The following is a 12,983-nucleotide window of genomic DNA, read 5'->3' as shown; positions in this document are numbered from 1 at the left end:
GCACCTACAAAACTGTTTTCTATCCTTCCTGAATCTGAAGTATTCCCATAGTAGACTGTTCTGGATTCAATGTTTCTTTCTTCCCTAAAAAGAAAATTAGGAAGCAAGTCAGACGGAACTGGAAACACCGTTCCCAACTGCACAATGAACGGGAAGGCCATTTAGGAAGTATCTGCTGTGTGTCTCCTTGCCAGCCCTTACATTTTTTGAAGGGAAATAGTATGTATGTCCTTCACCCCTACAGGAAGCTATAGGCTAAGCATACAAGGCATCAACAGAAACATATTCGGAGTTGAAAGCAAGCTATTACAGCATTGTAAGTTGCTGAATGGTAGAGATGAAGATAATGGAGAGAGAGAGAGGGAGAGAGTGGAGGGGGAAAGGAAGGAAGAATACTGTACAGTACACTGTGTACACACCACAATCACAGTTAACATGTGGTCCAATGCACCAAAGGAAAGCTAAATGTTTACCTAAAGGCAAGCCTTTGTTCAGAAAATGCGAGCTTCCCATCTTTTTCCCCCAAAAAAGAATATTCACTTCAGTAAGACAGTCATAAAAATCCACAGCATATGGCGGCTACTTCAATTTCCTTATTCCTTTTCCCTGCCCCTCAGTGGCAAGCATTCCCCTTTGCTCCTTCACTCTCCCTCCCTCTCTCACTTTCTATTTCGACTATCTCTCTCTATCACACATGCATGCACACACAGAATCCAACTGTCACTGCATTTGTGGGAGTGGGAGAGCGAGAGAGAGAGAGAGAGAGAAGGGCGCAAGTGTGAGGTGGCTGAAAGAAAATAAGAGGAATGGGGTGGAGCTAAGGCCAAACAAAATGTATGTTTTGTTTCCTGAAAGACACTCTCCACAGTGTGGTAAAAAGCTGATGTTTTCGGTCAAAAGCGGATGTTTTCGGTTTTCAGGGATACAGACCTAACTTCCGTTTCCCCTGAAAAACAGATGAGGGGACTCCACTCAGACGTGTTTTATGCGTGCTAGGTTAGATTACCTGAAGAATACGAAATGATACATGTTATGCAGTAACGGCCCATGTACGTGTGGTTAATTCCTTTTCTGTGTTAAAATGGCGCAATCAGCAACACGAAAACTTATTTTTTTTCTTTTTTTTACGGAAAAACTAAAAATGGCTTTAAACGTTTTTGCATATAAACCAAACAATATCTGAATATTTTGATTTTTACATGCGGGTGGGATTAAATGTGGAATGCCTGTCATTTGCTAAATGCACAGCCAACACTTCATGTCCCTTCAAAATAGTTCACCCTTTAACTTCATTGTATGAATCTAATATCTATTAATTAATGTATTCATTTCTATTAATGCCAAGATAAAGTGATATTTCTTTATTTCTGATGTAGATTTAAGATTATAAGGTAGTCCCAACACAGATAGTGTTTTTTTGTCTTATGAATGAACTGCTGTTACTGTAAATGGTTAGCTAACTGATATATCCTAGCTACCTACTTAACCATTGGTAATCTGAACATTTTAGGTGTCATTTCAGAATGAGGGGTGCTGTAGCTCTGCTGTTGTTGCTATCCTGTCTGTCGAGGGCATGGCTCAGGAAAGGAGGAGAGAAGAGGTGTCACAGAATTACATCTCTCAACAGTGACAGTGAAGAGGTACAGAGAATGGTGAGAGTTTCAGATTAAGAGCCAAAGGCCTGAGGCTACACAAACAACCCAAATTTGACTGGCCAGGCCACCACACACACACTTGCAGTATACTTGTCTCACTGCCTGTAACCCCTACCTGCCACTTACTTACTCACACACCTAACATTTCGGGAAGATCTAGGCCTGTATTCACAAAGTGTCTCAGAGTAGCATTGATTATCTAGGATTACTAATCAGGTTCCCCTTGTCCTTGTAATCAGCAGATGAATAGAGGGGCGAGACCCGACGCAGCTTCTATTTCAGCACTGTTCAGCACTGAGTACCGGTCGCCTGATTGAGTTATCATTATAGGAAAAGGCCCATTTAACAAATTATTGTGTAGATTATTTCTCTTTATATTGAATAGTTGTGTCCATGTTTGACATTTTATTATAGGGAACAACATGGAACGTAGCCTAGACAGTGCATTCGGAAATTATTTAGACCCCTTCCCTTTTCCACATTTTGTTACGTTACAGCCTTATTCTAAAATCTACACTTAATACCCCATAATGACGAAGAGAAAACAGGTTAGACATTTTTGAAAACGCATCACAAATAAAAAACAGAAATACCTTATTTACATAAGTATTTTTGCTATGATACTCGAAATTGAGCTCAGGTACATCCTGTTTCCATTGATAATTCTTGAGATGTTTCTACAACTTGATTGGAGTCAACCTGTGGTAAATTCAATTGATTGGACATGATTTGGGAATGCACACACCGGTCGATATAAGGTCCCACAGTTGACAGTCCATGTCAGAGCAAAAACCAAGCCATGAGGTTGAATGAATTGTCAGTAGAGCTCCAAGATAGGATTGTGTCGAGGCACAGATCTGGGGAGGGGTACCAAAACATTTCTGCAGCATTGAAGGTCCCCGAGAACACAGTGGCCTCCATCATTCTTAAATGGAAGCAGTTTGGAACCACCAAGACTCTTCCTAGAGCTGGCCACCTGGCCAAACTGAGCAATCGGAGGAGAAGGGCCTTGATCAGGGAGGTGACCAAGAACCCAATGGTCACTCTGACAGAGCTCCAGAGATTCTCTGTAGAGATGGGAGAACCTTCCAATCAGGCCTTTATGGTAGAGTGGCCAGATGAAAGCCACTCCTCAGTAAAAGACACATGTCAACCCACTTGGAGCTTGCCAAAAGGCACCTAAAGGTCTCTCAGACAATGAGAAACAAGATTTCTCTGGTCTGATGAAACCAAGATTAAACTCTTTGGCCTGAATGCCAAGCATCACGTTCGGAGGTAACCTGGCACCATCCCTACGGTGAAGCATAGTGGTGACAGCATCATGCAGTGGGGATGTTTTTCAGCAGCAGGAACTGGGAGACTAGTCAAGAGGTAAGATGAACAGAGCAAAGTACAGAGAGATCCTTGGTGAAAACCTGCTCCAGAGCTTCCAGAAAAGGGATGGGCAACTCCCATCCTTTGGGGCTGGAGTGGTGTCACACTTTCCCCCATCCCTAGCAAACACAGTTTGAGACCATGCAATCAATTTAAATCAAATAAAATTTTATTTGTCAAATGCGCCAAATACAGCAGTGAAATGCTTACTTAAAAGCCATTAACCAAAAATGCAGTTTTAAGACAATACCTAAAAAAATGTAAGAGATAAGAATACAGAGTCAATGTCAATGTGCGGGGGCACCGGTGTCGAGGTAATTGAGGTAATATGTACTTTGGCGTACAGCAGGTCAGCCACCAGGGGGAGACTCATCGAGGCCTGGTAACAGATGGAGTATACATCACGAGGTGGTGGCTCCATCTGCTGGACGTGCCAGGTCTCGACGGGCTCTCCGGACAGGACTAATTGGGGCTGATTGGGAGCTGGTGAGTAATCAAGGGCAGATTGCTCACCAGCTGTGCGAGGTCCATAAAGCTACCAGAAGGGCAGCACACAGAGAAAGAACTAGAGGAAGTGAGCTGACTTCCATGTGGTTGGATACGGTTACCCGCGCTAAGCCGAAGGAGTTGAGTTTGTGTGCCTGACAGGAAGACCCGGAGCCCAAGAGAAGGTATCCCGGAGAGGGTCTCATGGGGGAGACCTGTTATTTTCTTTTTGATTTATTATTTAATAAACACCCTTGAAACCGAACTAATCATACTCTGTCCGTGTCTGATCTATGTAAACGTCTTGACCAAACCCCCTGGTCTGCCACAGTACACTATCTTTCAAAAGTTTGGGTTCACTTAGAAATGTCCTTGTTTTTGAAAGAAAAGCTCAATTTTTGTCCATTAAAATAACATCATTTTGATCTGAAATACAGTGTAGCCATTGTTAATGTTGTAAATGACTATTGTAGAAGGAAACGGCTTATTTTTAATGGAGTATCTACATAGGTGTACAGAGGCCCATTATCCGCAACCATCACTCCTGTGTTCCAATGGCACGTTGTGCTAGCTAATCCAAGTTTATCATTTTAAAATGCTAATTGATGATTAGAAAACCCTTTTGCAATTATGTTAGCACAGCTGAAAACTGTTGTCCTGATTAAAAAAGCAATAAAAATGGCCTTTTTAGACTAGTTGAGTATCTAGAGCATCAGCATTTGTGGGTTCGATTACAGGATCAAAATGTCCAGAAACAAATAACTTTCTTCTGAAACTCGTCAGTCTATTCTTGTTCTGAGAAATGAAGGCAATTACATGCGAGAAATTGCCAATGCAGATAGTCTGGGTAGCCATTTGATTAGCTGTTCAGGGGTCTTATGACTTGGGGGTAAAGCTACTTAGGAGCCTTTTGGAACCTAGACTTGGTGCTCCGGTACCACTTGAGTGCGGTAGCAGAGAGACCAGTCTATGACTAGTGTGGCTGGAGTCTCTCACAATTTTTAGGGCCTTCCTCTGACACCGCCTGGTATAGAGGTCCTGGATGGCAGGAAGCTTGGGCCCAGTGATGTACTGGGCCTCTGTAGTGCCTTGCGATCGGAGGCCGAGCAGGTGCCATACCAGGCAGTGATGCAACCTGTCAGGATGCTCTCAATGGTGCAGCTGTAAAACCTTTTGAGGATCTGAGGACCCATGCCAAATCTTTTCAGTCTCCTGAGAGGGAATAGGTTTTGTTGTGCCCTCTTCAACTGTCTTGGTGTGCTTGGAACATGTTAGTTTGTTGGGGATGTGGACGCCAAGGAACTTGAAGCTCTCAACCTGCCCCGTCGACGAGAATGGGGGCGTGCGAGGATCAGCATGGCGGATGTGTTGTTACCTACCATTACCACCTGGGGGCGGCCCATCAGGATGTCCAGGATCCAGTTGCAGAAGGAGGTGCTTAGTCCCAGGGTCCTTAGCTTAGTGATGAGCTTTGAGGGCACTATGGTGTTGAACGCTGAGCTGTAGTCAATGAATAGAATTCTCACATCGGTGTTCCTTTTGTCCAGGTGTGAAAGGGCCGTGTGGAGTGCAATAGAGATTGTGTCATCTGTGGATCTGTTGGTGCGGTATGCAAATTGGCGTGGGTCTAGGGTTTCTGGAATAATAGTGTTGATGTGAGCCATGACCAGCCTTTCAAAGCATTTCATGGCTACAGACGTGAGTGCTACGACTCGGTAGTCATTTAGGCAGGTTACGTTAGTGTTCTTGGGCACAGGTACTATCGTGGCATGCTTGAAACAAGTTGGTATTACAGACTCGTCCAGGGAGAGGTTGAAAATGTCAGTGAAGACACTTGCCAGGTGGTCAGCGCATGCTCGGAGTACAGGTCCTGGTAATCCGTCTGGCCCTGCGGTCTTGTGAATGTTGACCTGTTTGAAAGTCTTACTCACATTGGGTGCGGAGAGCGTGATCACACAGTCGTCCGGAACAGCTGATGCTCTCATGCATGTTTCAGATTTATTCTACCCCTCTTCTCTTTTGACCTTTCTCATTGTAAAATGTAGGTTATCTGGAGTCATTTCACAGTGCCCCGCGGCTGCATTGTGGGTACAGGAGCATGAGGGGGTGGACACACCTTGCGGTTATGGAGCACAAAAAGATTGTGTGACAGAAACCAGCAAGGGACACTGAAAGGTAAAAAATCATGACTACAACAGTAATGACACAACCACCTCATTCTTTTCTCTGCAGATTCTCAAAACACTATGCAAAGATAAGGTAAAAACAAATCCCCTGCAAATGGCTACTATTGACAAGAATGATCAGTCAAAGTCAATGGGCTGGGGAGGTTTACAGACATTACTTTGAGATGAGGAAGGTGGTTGTGGTTGTGCTAAAAGTAATTGTTTTTGGGTGCCTCCCAGGTGGCGCAGTGGTCTAAGAGTCTCTGTGCCACCAGAGACTCTGGGTTCGAGCCCAGGCTCTGTCGCAGCTGGACGCGACCGGGAGGCCCATGGGGCAGGGCACATGGGCCTAGCGTCGTCCGGGTTAGGGAGGGTTTGGCGCCAGGGATATCCTTGTCTCATTGTGCACTAGCAACTCCTGTGGCGGGCAGAGTGTGCTGACCAGGTCGTTAGGTGTATGGTGTTTCCTCTGGCACATTGGAGCGGCTGGCTTCCGGGTTGGATGCGCACTGTGTTAAAAAGCAGTGCAGCTTGGTTGGGTGTTTCGGAGGACGCCTGGCTCTCGATCTTCTCCTCTCCCGAGTCCATACGGGAGTTGTAGCGATGAGACAAGACAGTAACTACTAATAATTGGATACCACGAATTTGGGGAGAAAAAGGTAGTAAAAAAAAAGTTATTGTTTTGTTGTATATGAGAGCGATTGAGATGTTCCATTTCTCCTCATTCTCCCATACACAACAATTCATACTGTGTAAGAACTGGCCTCCGAAGACTTTTCACAACTTTAGCCCATTCACTTTGTTGACTGATCTTTCCTCTCAAAAGCAATTCGCACTGTCCCTCATTGTACCTAAACAATATGCTAGCCGGTCCCATTTGTTTGAAACCCTTCCATAAAATGTGTAAAACGCTAACCTTAAGATATTTTTTTTAACTAATTGGTCTTTTGACCAATCAGATCAGTTCTGAAAAAGATCTGATGTGAAAAGATCTGATGTGATTTAGACCAATCAGTGGAAAAATATCAGAATTGGGCTGTCTGTGTAAACTCAGCTAATGTGGCTCAGCATAAGACCATGTAGAACCACCAAAAAATAAATATGGCAATTTTCTATCAATCTTAGAAATGTGTCTGCCTTTACGGATTCACTAAATATATTTATATAAGCTGTACATGGCTCTGTAGCATCAAACAGATACTAAACATTCAGATATTCAAATAATGTTTATTTGTCAAAACCAAAAATACAGGGGAGTGTACACTATTTAATGCTAACTCAACAGAACTGGGTATTCAACAATAATGTAATATGGTAAAAGTAACATACAAAAAATAGGTGTAGTACAGTTCAGTGTGTCCGAGTGTGTCTCGGGTGTAGAGACACACAAGAGCAGAAAACTGTAGCTACTGATTATTACACCAGATAATGTGATTTACCCAAAGAAGTCTTCTCTCATTGAGCGAGATAGGTGGATGTCAACCTCAAAGTGTTGCCTGTCATGATGACAGAGACCTGTCTCAGTCAATGAGAGAATACTTGAAATGGACAAGATGGCAGCATACTGTTATGTTCTAATTTAAAATAACTTGAAATATCCTTGTTCTGTCACACTCGGATTTGTTTCCCCTGTCTTTTTGCTTGTCTCCACCCCCTCCAGGTGTCACCAATCATCCCTATTATCCCAGGTGTATTTATACCTGTGTTCTCCGTTTGTCTGTTGCCAGTTCGTTTTGTTTTGTGAAACCTACCAGCGGTTTCCCCCTTGCTCCTGTCAGTTCTAGTTCCTATTTTCTATTTTTTCCCAGTTTTGACCATTCTGCCTAACCTGACCCTGAGCCTGCCTGCCATTCTGTACCTTGCCAAACCACGCTGGATTATACTGACCCCTGCCTGCTCTGACCCTGAGTCTGCCTGCCGTTCTGGACGTTTTGCACCCTATCTGGATTACTGACCTCTGCCTGCCCTTGAGCTGTTGTTTTGCCTTCCCCTGAACTAGTAATACACTTTTGTTACACTGTGTGCATCTGGGTCTTAACTGAAACGTGATAGTACGAACTGGCCATGACTGACACAGCAGACTCGAACCAGCTTCACAATGCTATCTCCTCCCAAGGAGCCACCATTGGAAGGCATGAGGAGTTGCTTCGTGGTCTTATGGAAGGGTTCCAGACCATGGCCGAACGCCATGACCAAGCGTTGAACACATTGCTGGAGCATTTCCGCAGGTTGTCTGTTAGGCACCTGACCATGACAGCAACCTCCCAGCCCCTCAGTAACCCAGCTGTTAGCAGCGCCGCCTCTCCGGTCATCCAGGTTTCCCGGGAACCCTGCTTACCTCCCCCGGAATGCCTCGATGGAGAGTCGGGCACCTGTCGGGCGTTTCTCGCTCAAAGTTCCCTCATCATCGAGCTGCAGCCCTCCTCCTTCCCCTAGGACCGTTCTAAGATAGCGTACCTCATCACATTAATGTCCGGGAGGGCTCTCACCTGTGCTATGGCAGTATGGGAACAACAGTCGGCATTATGCTTCATTCTGGAGGAGTTTGTGGCGGAGGTAAATAAAGTTTCGATGCTTCATTGTCCGGGAGAGAGGCTGCCCATAAGTTACTCCAGCTTCAGCAAGACTCCCACAGTGTGGCAGACTATGCAATGGATTTCTGCACGTTGGCTTTTGGGCACTTTTCCTCTCCCCTTACACCCCTTTTCATGCCATTTTGCTGTGGGGGAACCAGTCGAAATCTCTCCGGGTACTCATCGACTCTGGGGCCGATGAGAGCTTTATGGATGCTACCCTGGCTTCAGAGCTGGACAGCCCCACTCAGCCCCTCTCCATTCCCATGGACGGTAGAGCACTGGAAAGCAGCTCTATAGACCGGGTCACCCACAATATCATCTCCATTACCTATAGGTGTCAGGGAACCACAGCGAGACAATCCAATTCCTGCTCATTAAGTCTCCTCATGTTCCCGTGGTATTGGGATTCTCCTGGCTCCAGCGGCACAATCCCCTCATTGACTGGTCTGCTGGTGCCATCATGGGCTGGAGCCCGTTCTGCCATGCCGATTGCCTGAAGTCAGTGCAACCTGCCCCGAGATGTCTTCCTGGGGGCTCGGAAGTTGCCCCGGACCTCTCCGCCATTCCCGCGGAGTACCAGGACCTCCGAGAGGAGTTCAGCAAGGCCCGGGCCACTTCGCTTCCACCGCACCGACCATATGACTGCGGGATTGACCTTCTCCCAGACACCACTCCACTCCGGGGACGACTGTACTCTCTGTCGTATCCGGAGACCAAGGCTATGGAGACCTACATTGAGGACTCCCTAGCTGCAGGGTTCATCCATCCTTCTGCCTCCCCCGCCGGCACAGGGTTCTTCTTTGTGGAGAAGAAGGACAAAACCCTGCACCCCTGCATTGACTACCTGGGTCTCAACAACATCATAGTGAAGAACCGCTACCCGCTACTCCTCATCTCCTCGGTCTTCGAGCTGCTCCAGAGGGCCACTGTGTTCTCCAAGCTGGACCTACGGAATGCCTTCCACCTGGTGCGGATACGGGAAAGGGACGAGTGGAAGACTGTCTTCATCATGGCCGGCGGTCACTACGAGTATCTGGTCATGCCATTTGGCCTTACCAACGCCCCTGCTGTATTCCAGGCTCCGGTTAATGATGTTCTCTGCGCCATGTTGAACCGGTTCGTCTTTGTCTATCTCGAAGACATCCTCATCTCCTCCCGCTCTGCCCAAGAACACGTGATCCATGTCCGACAGGTTCTCAAATGCCTCCTGGAGAACCAGCTTTTTGTAAAAGCAGAGAATTGCGAATTCCGTCATCGCTGCAGGGAGTGTACAGATGGATCCCAGAATGGTGAGAGTGGTGGTGGATTGGCCCCAGCCTACGTCCAGGGTGAAGCTGCAACATTTCCTGGGATTTGACAACTTTTAGTGACGCTTTATTTGGGGTTACAGCACCCTGGCTTCCCCCGTCTGCACTCACCTCTCCCAAGGTTCCGCTCACGTGGTCCCCAGCTGCTGACCGGGCATTCTGGGATCTAAAACACTGCTTCACCACAGCTCCCATCGTGGTTCATCCTGACCCGTCCCACCAGTTCGTGGTGGAGGCCGATGCTTCGGATGTCAGAGCGGGGGCTGTCCTGTCCCAGCGTTTTGCCCTGGACCTCAAGTTACATCCCTGCGCCTTCTTCTTCCATCCATGTGCCTTCTTCTTCTTGTGGTTGTGCGGACCAACCACAAGAACCTGGAATATTTCCGCACTGCCAAGCACCTCAATTCCCGAGACCATCCTTCCCATGTGCACAGGCACAGAGATTACATTTACAACAATATCTAGCCTAATATAAGGAATTATGGCATAACTCTCAACCTTTACACATTGGCCGGACCGTACAAATGTGTACGTAGGTAGGTAGGTAGGTAGGTAGGTAGGTAGGTAGGTAGGTAGGTAGGTAGGTAGGTAGGTAGGTAGGTAGGTAGGTAGACAGTATCTACATACAGCCATGTCTATCAAGCATGCTTAGGCAAATATTTTTTATTGTAAAACCAGCTTCAGTTGTAGAGATTTACAACAGTAAATTGTTGTATTATTGTTTCTCCTCACTGTTTGCTAGTAAACTTTGCTAACTAGCTTGCTGGATGTAGAATACATGTTATTTACATCTGTTTGAAATCCTATCTTCCGTCATGCCTATAATTTTGTGAGATTGGAATGCATCCATGGTCATAATCATAACCAATATCAATGTAACGATTCCCCTCTTCGTCTGAGGAGTAGTAGGAAAGGTCGGACCAATGTGCAGCGTGGTAAGTGTCCATAATTAGATTTTAAATAAATCAACATGAACACGGAGCAAAAATAACAAAAAAAACACAAACAAACAACCGAAACAGTTCTGTATGGTGAAACACAGACACAGAAAATAACTACCCACAACCCATAGTGAGAAAACTGGCTACCTAAGTATGATTCTCAATCAGAGACAGTGATATCCCCATTAAATTAAACAATGATATCCCCATATGCGTTTTGCTTGTTTCTAGGATAAATCATCGTGGGCCAAAGCACTGTTTTAGATCACTTTATATAATCTGATCCATTACATTTTTCTTCAAACTTTTTAGTTAACAATGGAGAAGGGCTGTGCTTTTTGTTATTTTCTTTAATAAAAGTTAGGCCAATGGCATACCCTCTCATACCCCCTAAATTCGAGTCATGGTTTTAACTTAACAGCCCTTCACTGACACGGAGGAAGGCTATTTAAAGAGTGTATGGTGGGTAAGGAATTGACTGACAACTCTATGGATATAGCAGCCTATAGCCTAATTTTGTCTGTCAAACAGGTAGGCCTACCTCTTCATTTTTAAATAGGAAGAAATAGGCTCCAACACATAGCCCTCGTTATTAGTGAAGTCTAATTAAAATGTAGGTGGTTGAAATTAATTATGTCTACTTGAATTTGCACCATAAACTGACCATTTCCGATTGATTGTGTTGCGGCTGCTGCTTCAAGTTTCAGCACCCTAATGTGCCAGAATAAGCCAGAATCTGGTTTATTGTGAGGTCAATAACTCTGTTACGTTCCCTAGTTTCTATGCTGTCGGTTTGTACACTGCTCAAAAAAATAAAGGGAACACTTAAACAACACAATGTAACTCCAAGGCAATCACACTTCTGTGAAATCAAACTGTCCACTTAGGAAGCAACACTGATTGACAATAAATTTCACATGCTGTTGTGCAAATGGAATAGACAAAAGGTGGAAATTATAGGCAATTAGTAAGACACCCCCTAAAAAGGAATGGTTCTGCAGGTGGTGACCACACACCACTTCTCAGTTCCTATGCTTCCTGGCTGATGTTTTGGTCACTTTTGAATGCTGGCGGTGCTTTCACTCTAGTGGTAGCATGAGACGGAGTCTACAACCCACACAAGTGGCTCAGGTAGTGCAGTTCATCCAGGATGGCACATCAACGCGAGCTGTGGCAAAAAAAGGTTTGTTGTGTCTGTCAGCGTAGTGTCCAGAGCATGGAGGCGCTACCAGGAGACAGGCCAGTACATCAGGAGACGTGGAGGAGGCCGTAGGAGGGCAACAACCCAGCAGCAGGACCGCTACCTCTGCCTTTGTGCAAGGAGGTGCACTGCCAAAGCCCTGCAAAATGACCTCCAGCAGGCCACAAATGTGCATGTGTCAGCATATGGTCTCACAAGGGGTCTGAGGATCTCATCTAGGTACCTAATGGCAGTCAGGCTACCTCTGGCGAGCACATGGAGGGCTGTGCGGCCCCACAAAGAAATGCCACCCCACACCATGACTGACCCACCGCCAAACCGGTCATGCTGGAGGATGTTGCAGGCAGCAGAACGTTCTCCACGGCGTCTCCAGACTCTGTCACGTCTGTCACATGTGCTCATGTGCTCAGTGTGAACCTGCTTTCATCTGTGAAGAGCACAGGGCGCCAGTGGCGAATTTGCCAATCTTGGTGTTCTCTGGCAAATGCCAAACGTCCTGCACGGTGTTGGGCTGTAAGCACAACCCCCATCTGTGGACGTTGGGCCCTCATACCACCCTCATGGAGTCTGTTTCTGACCGTTTGAGCAGACACATGCACATTTGTGGCCTGCTGGAGGTCATTTTGCAGGGCTCTGGCAGTGCACCTCCTTGCACAAAGGCGGAGGTAGCGGTCCTGCTGCTGGGTTGTTGCCCTCCTACGGCCTCCTCCACGTCTCCTGATGTACTTGCCTGTCTCCTGGTAGCGCCGCCATGCTCTGGACACTACGCTGACAGACACAACAAACCTTTTTGCCACAGCTCGCATTGATGTGCCATCCTGGATGAACTGCACTGCCTGAGCCACTTGTGTGGGTTGTAGACTCCGTCTCATGCTACCACTAGAGTGAAAGCACCGCCAGCATTCAAAAGTGACCAAAACATCAGCCAGGAAGCATAGGAACTGAGAAGTGGCGTGTGGTCACCACCTTCAGAACCATTCCTTTTTTGGGGGTGTCTTACTAATTGCCTATAATTTCCACCTTTTGTCTATTCCATTTGCACAACAGCATGTGAAATTTATTGTCAATCAGTGTTGCTTCCTAAGTGGACAGTTTGATTTCACAGAAGTGTGATTGACTTGGAGTTACATTGTGTTGTTTAAGTGTTCCCTTTATTTTTTTGAGCAGTGTATATATGTATGTGTGTATTTCAGGAAATGGCTTCCTGGATTCTCCCAAGCAGCTGATTGGTCGGCCCCATTGCAGATGGGAGGTCGGCTCCTGCCCTCTTGTTAAGGG

At 46.1% G+C, this 12,983-nt stretch overlaps 1 protein-coding gene across 2 annotated transcripts in view; it reads right to left on the bottom strand.

Moving 5' to 3' along the window:
- LOC129857840 (C-terminal-binding protein 1-like) overlaps window positions 1-762 on the bottom strand; it is a 40,247-nt gene extending 39,485 nt beyond the window's left edge. For both annotated transcript variants that reach the window (XM_055926476.1, XM_055926475.1), the window contains exon 1: window positions 474-762. Coding sequence is in view for 1 of the 2 variants with exons in the window: in XM_055926475.1 (XP_055782450.1) it covers window positions 474-513 (40 nt within the window). In the remaining variant the exon portion in view is untranslated. The remainder of the gene's footprint in view (window positions 1-473) is intronic.
- Between the last annotated feature and the right edge of the window lie 12,221 nt (window positions 763-12,983).

Source organism: Salvelinus fontinalis, chromosome 6 (assembly GCF_029448725.1).
Source record: "Salvelinus fontinalis isolate EN_2023a chromosome 6, ASM2944872v1, whole genome shotgun sequence".
NCBI lineage: Eukaryota > Metazoa > Chordata > Actinopteri > Salmoniformes > Salmonidae > Salvelinus > Salvelinus fontinalis.
The sequence above is the reverse complement of the archived record's forward strand: the minus strand, read 5'-3'. Positions and strand labels throughout refer to the sequence as shown.